Source organism: Lipotes vexillifer, unplaced genomic scaffold (assembly GCF_000442215.2).
Source record: "Lipotes vexillifer unplaced genomic scaffold, Lipotes_vexillifer_v1.1 scaffold655, whole genome shotgun sequence".
NCBI lineage: Eukaryota > Metazoa > Chordata > Mammalia > Artiodactyla > Lipotidae > Lipotes > Lipotes vexillifer.
Window position 1 is genome coordinate 1,029,917 of NW_006788208.1, and position 6,660 is coordinate 1,036,576.

Below are 6,660 nucleotides of genomic sequence, written 5' to 3' on the forward strand. Positions count from 1 at the left end.
GCCCTGCCACTGGCCGGCTGCGTGCTCCTGGGCTGCTTTTGAATCTCTCTGTGCTTGAATTTCTTTCATCTGAGAAGAGGCATAATAATAGCATCCACTTCATAGGGTTTGTTGTGAGGATTAGATGAATCAATTCACTAAAAGCACAAGAACCTTGCTTGGCAAAAACACGCCAAATCCCGCAGCGATGTCACGTGTTCTTATTTGGATGCTGAACAATGATCCCAACAGCCAGGTCCTGTTTTCTTAATCAGTAGAGTTTTCCTGAGCTGCACTAATCACTTTTGCTCTCCCGTTTCTCGCCCACAGCCCTAGGAGGTAGGTAGATATCATCCTTCCCTTTTTTGCCGATGAGGAAATGGTGTGGAGGGGATTAAGTGAGTTGCCAAGAGTAAGAGGGGGCAGCCAACCAGCCTCCTGGCTCTCAGCCCCCAGCGCTTTCTACTATCTTGTGCTAAAGCCTCAGATGAGAAGGGAGCAGCCCCGCATTTGGGGCAAATCCATGATGTCATTAACCCTGGATCCACAAGGTACCCTTAAAGATATGTACGTCTGGATCAGACCGTCTTCATCAAGATTCAGTTCCAAAAGCTCTTAGAAATACACCTTAGACTGCAGCAAGGCAGCACCTGTCTGGCTACAGTGGCTCTGTTTTTGCATTTCTCCAGGCGATGGAAAGGTGGGGTGATGATGTATCATGGTCTCCTTCCACTCTGCTCTGCAAAACCAGGATGGCAGCGCCCAGGGTGGCTGCTCTCCCCACCCCGCCCCCGCCCCGGGGAACTAAGCTGAAATGCAGGTGTTCTTTCCAGCTCAGCAGATGCTAAGGCGATAAGCTGCACCTTGCAGAGGCTCTGGGCGATTCAGACCCGGAGGAGCGCTCAGTCCAGGCCAGCTCTCTCCTCCCTGGCGGCTCTGGGATGGATGCGTGTCTGTGCTCAGGGCAGCAGCCCCAGTCCGTGGACGAGGCACCGAGACCCCCGGATGAGGAGGGTCTACAGACAGACGGCAGCAGCGGACCCCCGGGAGGTAACCTCCTTCCTCAGCTCCACATCTTCTCCCATCTTTTCCTGGGGATGGTGTTTTGCAGTGAACCTCAGGCACAAGAATATCCATTTCCTTTTAACCCTAGATCTTTTTCTTATCATGATGCTTAGTAGAAAAATGCCTTTATGCAAGCAGAAGCATGACACTAAAGGTAATACCTATGTTTTTATTATTTACCTATCAAAGACCAAAACTTTGTTTTATCCAAATGTGAGAGGGTTAGATTTTTGTAATAAGAACTTTTAAAAAAGAAATGAAATCTAGATTCCTTCCTGCTTTTCGCCAAAATGTATTCCTGGCAGCTGCGTCCTTCAGTGGATCAGTGTAAAGTCAAGTGTACTTTCCCATTATGACAACAGAACCCTTTAGTGTTGCTTTTCTGGGCAGGGAATCAGTAGCAAATAAACAACAGACATAACAAATGATGTCATAAGAGCCAAGATGTAACGTTCAAAACGTTAACAGTCAACAGTGGAAAATTATGTTCCAACTCTGTTAAACCAGGATGGTATTCATTTTTACTAAACTGTTTACATAAAAATGCAACTCTGCCTATCTTGAAAATCTGATGTCTCTAAAACTGTCAGATGAGCATAGATACAATAATTGAAAATCATGTGCAATCAACATAAATTTCTTTTATCTTTGTAGCATGGAAAAATGGTCTTATGGAGAATATTTATATGCCCATGTTTCTTTACAATGTCGATCCAGAAATTACAAACATCAGCTTACGATCTGTCATCTTGTGAAAGGATGAGCCACTTAAAATCAGCACATAGACTTTTCCTACAGTCTTGAGAGAAAAGTTAGCCTTTATTTGTGGTTATTTGTGGGAGGAAGGGAGGAAGGAACGGTCTGGGTGATATAGAGGGGACGGAAGCTGGCAGGAGGTGGCCTGGGTCCCTGACAGTCTGGCTGCTCCAGTGATGAGAGGCTCAGAGGTAAGGAGGGCAGCCCGGTACCCACTCCTCATTCCAGATGGCCTGTACCAGCTCCTGCATTTCAGGAATTTTGCGAGCTGATTGTTAAACGTGGCCATTGTTAAAATTTAAGTCATACAAACGTACAATGAAATGGATTATGTAAAAGGTAAAGGTATATGAAAAACTTAGGTAATAAATACTCATGTCTCATCAGGAATTCTTTTCCTACATTTTACGATGAACTGTGCCCTTGAGGCTGTTGAGGGGTGTCGTATCCGTGTGGTAGAAATGCTTGTGGTGCTGAGCCGCTTCACCCCTTTCCCAGGGATGGCCACTGTGGGAGCGCTGTCACCATGGTGACGGCCAAACCCTGCACATCAGTGCTTCCTCACTGCCCCCAGGCTGGTTGTTAAAGTTTCTGGGCACAAGATGGTCTGTTCCTCTGCCTTCTTATTTTCTCTGAAACAGAACTCAGAGTCAGCCTCTCAACCTATGGGAGAAGCTGGGTCCTCTTTGTTGAGTGATAAATTTCAGGTTCATGGTTTTAGATGTTGGTAGTTTCCCTTTATAAGAGGTGGGTGAGGACCAAACGTCCTCTCCTCTCCCCACAGCCTCTCCTGGGGCACATGACAGGGAAGGATGACATCTCAGGACTGACTTGGCCACTATTCATCAGCAGGTTCTTGCACGCTCAAGGAAGTCCTGGGTTTCTGGAAGCTCGCCTTTGTGGTCAGGACAGAGAATTCTCCTTCCAGGAGATCAGAACCCACGGCTGAGAGCTGCAGGCATCATTGTGCTAATTTACAAACTGGTCATTTGGCCCACACTGTGGTCCAAGACCATTTGGACACTTTTTTGTAAAATGCAACACAAATGAATTTCTGGAGGAACATGAAAAGAAGACAAAAACACACACACAAGACAAGCTTTGGCTTTTCGTAATCAGATTCAACAGATATGGTCAAGTTGTTGTAAATGTTTTTAAGTGTTCACTCCACATTTCTGGCCTCTTCTGGCTGTGACCCTGTTGCAAAGTGTTCGCAGAGCCGTGGCACAGAACCGTCCAGTGCGGGTGGAAATCAGTGAAACCTGAACTCTGAGGGGTGGACCCCCGATTAGGCTTCTTCAAAGGCCCCCTCCCCCTCCCCCTGCACTCACCCTACACTCACCCTCACCTACCTCCTTGAGTGCATATTTCTGGTAAGAGACCTTCAGATGTTCACTGAATGCTCCTTTCCACTAGTCCATCCCTGGTTATACATCCGCAGGCAGAGCTCAGGCAGCAAAGGCTGGTCTCATGCAAGTTCCCCCCCAGACTCCTCGCTGCCAACGCCTCTCCCCGAGGGTACCGGCAGCCCCCCGTCTTCTGCGCACGACCCCTCCGTGTGCTCGGGGTCCCCATTCTGACCTTATTACTCACTGTTCTTTTTAAGCTGAAACCCCCTGAGAAACCTTTGACATTCTGGGCTTCCATGATGTCAGCCCCGATCAGGTGCTCTTTTCCTCTCATTTTATATGACATCTGAGAGCTGCTTGAGTGGTCATGAGCGTAAAGGAGTATTTAAGGAAGAGTAATTTAATATCTGGAGCTCATCTGACAACCTCCCCCAGGACTGTGGAGCTGGCTTGTCTTTGGGTGACCTGCACCTTTTGAGAAGCGGTTGTAGAAGGACTTAAGGAACATGTTCCAGCCAACATGTGGGAATGTTACATCACTTCAAGACCCAAAAATAGTCAGGTCCACGCTTGCCTCGGTCCTCCTTATGCAGATGCCTCATTCGTGCCATTCTATGCGGTGGCCTAGCTTCCTCCTCTCACCAAAACAGAGGGAGGGATGGATCGACACCGCACTGTCTTCTCCTAAATCGAGGGAAGGGCCCAGGGCATCCTTTGGTATTTCGTCATATGATAAAAATGTCCCATAGAAATGTTATGTCCCTGTCACCCCATATCATTCAGTTTGTGCTAGTCTGCAGCCACTGTCACTGATAGCATTCCCCACTCTGTTTCTGGAAGATCGCTCAGTCTCTTCCCATCTGACTAATTGTACCGAGTGTAGATTTGCACCGGATAAACAAATAATGAGACTGATTTAATTTTCTGTCCCACAGATTCTAACAAGATAGAACCATCGCTTCAAAGCCTCCAGAAATTTGTTCCTATGAATTACGCCAGCTACACCCAGGAGTACTATCAGTTTGCAGGCAAGAGGATTGTCATTCAAGAATCGATCGAGAGTTACGGAGCGGTGGTGTGGCCAGGGGTGAGGGAGCTGTCACATTGGGGCGTCGGGGATTCTGGGGATGAGAACAGCAATTTTGTACAACTGTGGTGCCTTGGACGATTTGCCACGTGCTCTAACGTTCTGTGCTTCTCAAATTGAGGGTCCAAGGATGCCCTCCCAGGGGTGTTGCTGGTGTACCTAGATGCTGCAGAAACACGGCATCTTTCCTAAAAACAATGATTTTCCTCTATGCTATGTTTCTTGAAACATTATTTTCTCACATTAACTTGAGTATATTGGGAAGTAGGATGAAAAATTCATATGAATTGTTAAAAAATCAGAAGAATAGTCTTTAGATTTTGTAGCGGCCACCTCTGGGCCTCTCCCACAGACCTTCGGGTATTCACTTGCCTTTTACAGTGCAGCCAGTCCAGTGGAAACGCTTAGGAAGTGGTGCTTCATCTCATGCTCTCCGTGCAACAGTCCCCAGAGGATGGAGCTGAAATGAGGGAAAACACGGAATTCAGAGCCAGAAAACCTGCTATCTTCTGGCTGAGTGCACTGTTTCCCCTGGCGGGGTGCAGTGCAGAACCAGGCTGGGACGATGGACCTCGGAGGCCAGCGCCTTCGTTCTTTCCACTGCAGAGGTTCTCAGCCTGTGCTTGGAAAGGCTCCAGATCAGAACTGCCCCACTGTTAGCTTAGATGGGAATCCTCCTGGGTTCTTGTTAAATGCAGACTCTGATTCAGAAGGTCAGGCTGGGGGAGGTGGACTGGGGCTGCATTTCTGACTCACTGCCGGGTGACGCAGACCTGCTGGCCCGCTGCGTGGCTGTGATCAGAGGTTCCTTGGAGCGCCCTTTGCAGTCTGGGTACCAGTGATGGGGGAGATGGAGCAGGGCGGGGGGCAGGGGAGGGACAGCCAAGGGCTCCAGGCTCTTAGAGCTGCCCCCTCACTGACCCCAGCCAAGGAAGCTCGATTTTTACCCGTTATGCTTAATATAAGTATGATTTCCTTCAGCTAAATGTTTTTCTTTGGCTTAACAAGTTTGAAACCAGCAAGTGACTCCACAGCTTCCTACTATATTTGGCAAACAGACACCCAGAGCTGGGTGATCAGAAATCAGGAGTGGAAAAAGATGATTTGTCCACTGGACTGTTTTATTCTTTTTTTTTTTTTTTTTTTTTTTTTTCTTGCGTTATGCGGGCCTCTCACTGTTGCGGCCTGTCCCATTTGCGGAGCACAGGCTCCGGACGCGCAGGCTCAGCGGCCATGGCTCACGGGCCCAGCCGCTCCGCGGCACGTGGGATCCTCCCGAAACGGGGCACGAACCCGCGTCTCCTGCATCGGCAGGCGGACTCTCAAGCACTGCGCCACCAGGGAAGCCCTGTTTTATTCTTAATAAGGCCTCAGCCTTTCATGCACCAAACCCTGGCCCTTCTCGGGACCTCAGTTTCCTGAAGGCTGCAGAAGGATCCGTATCGTGTGGGGAAGCACCTTTTCCTTGTGCGACTTCAAGAGCAGCTGTGAGCGATGACTTTGCGTAGTTTGCTAATAGGACTAAGAAGCGGGGGAGTGTTTGCTGAAAGATGTAGCTGTTCCCGAGAGAAGATCCGTCCCCAGATGGCACCCACCGGGCCAGCCTGTCACAGGGCAGGGCCCTTCAGGAAGGACGCCTACAGCCACCCCTTCAGGAACTCCTCAGAGCACGCGTCTTGGTGGCTCTGGGTGACACTCTTCCAAATCCTGAAACCCCACACAGTGAATAATGCTCCTTTCTCCTCGAGAACCGAAGAAGGCCTTTCCTCAAAACTGCCGCCCCCAGCTCCGGAGCTCCTTGCCACGGGCTGGATGCCAGCGCCACCCCGCGCCCGTGCCGTCCCGTCCCCCTCTCACTCATCCTCCAGCGCCCAGGGCCCCTTGATGCCCCTTACCTCCCTACCGTGCCATTGGGAATTGGTTTCCATCCTCCCCCCACCCCCGTCCCTGGCCCCCGAGTCCCTTGAGAGGAGCTGGGGAGGAAAGGGAGGGACCCACGGGCTTGGAGCTGCCACCAACCCTGGCGCAGGCCATCGTGAGCACGGCTGTCTCATACGATCCAGGCCGCCCCCTACTCCAGCCTGGGCCCCAGACAGAAAGTGAGTCATAGCAAGCCCAGAGCACCTGCACGAAGACAAGGGCTAAAGGTGTGTACAAACGAGAGCATTCACGTTGCCTTTTCAGCGCAGGGTTGCAGGGTTCGCATTCCCAACTCCGGTAACGCCCTCACGCCTACATAACTCTCCCCAGTCTCTCTAGTCCGCGACATCACCAGCCCACGTCCATTGGCTCACACGGGAAGGGACCTTGATTTTCTGTACAGAAATCGATCTAAATTTATTTTATTTTATTTTTTTTTACTGTGTAAAGGATGTAACCTCCTTGCTGCTACCCCCCCCCCCCCACCCCACCACACAGGGCCGC

General features: G+C 50.0%; 1 protein-coding gene across 1 annotated transcript in view; it reads left to right on the plus strand.

The window, feature by feature from the left end:
- The first annotated feature begins 920 nt into the window (after positions 1-920).
- METTL21C (methyltransferase 21C, AARS1 lysine) overlaps positions 921-6,660 on the plus strand; it is an 8,120-nt gene continuing 2,380 nt past the window's right edge. Inside the window, exons 1-2 of the mRNA XM_007461521.1 lie at positions 921-1,029; positions 4,085-4,236. Coding sequence (XP_007461583.1) covers positions 921-1,029; positions 4,085-4,236 — 261 coding nt within the window. The remainder of the gene's footprint in view (positions 1,030-4,084; positions 4,237-6,660) is intronic.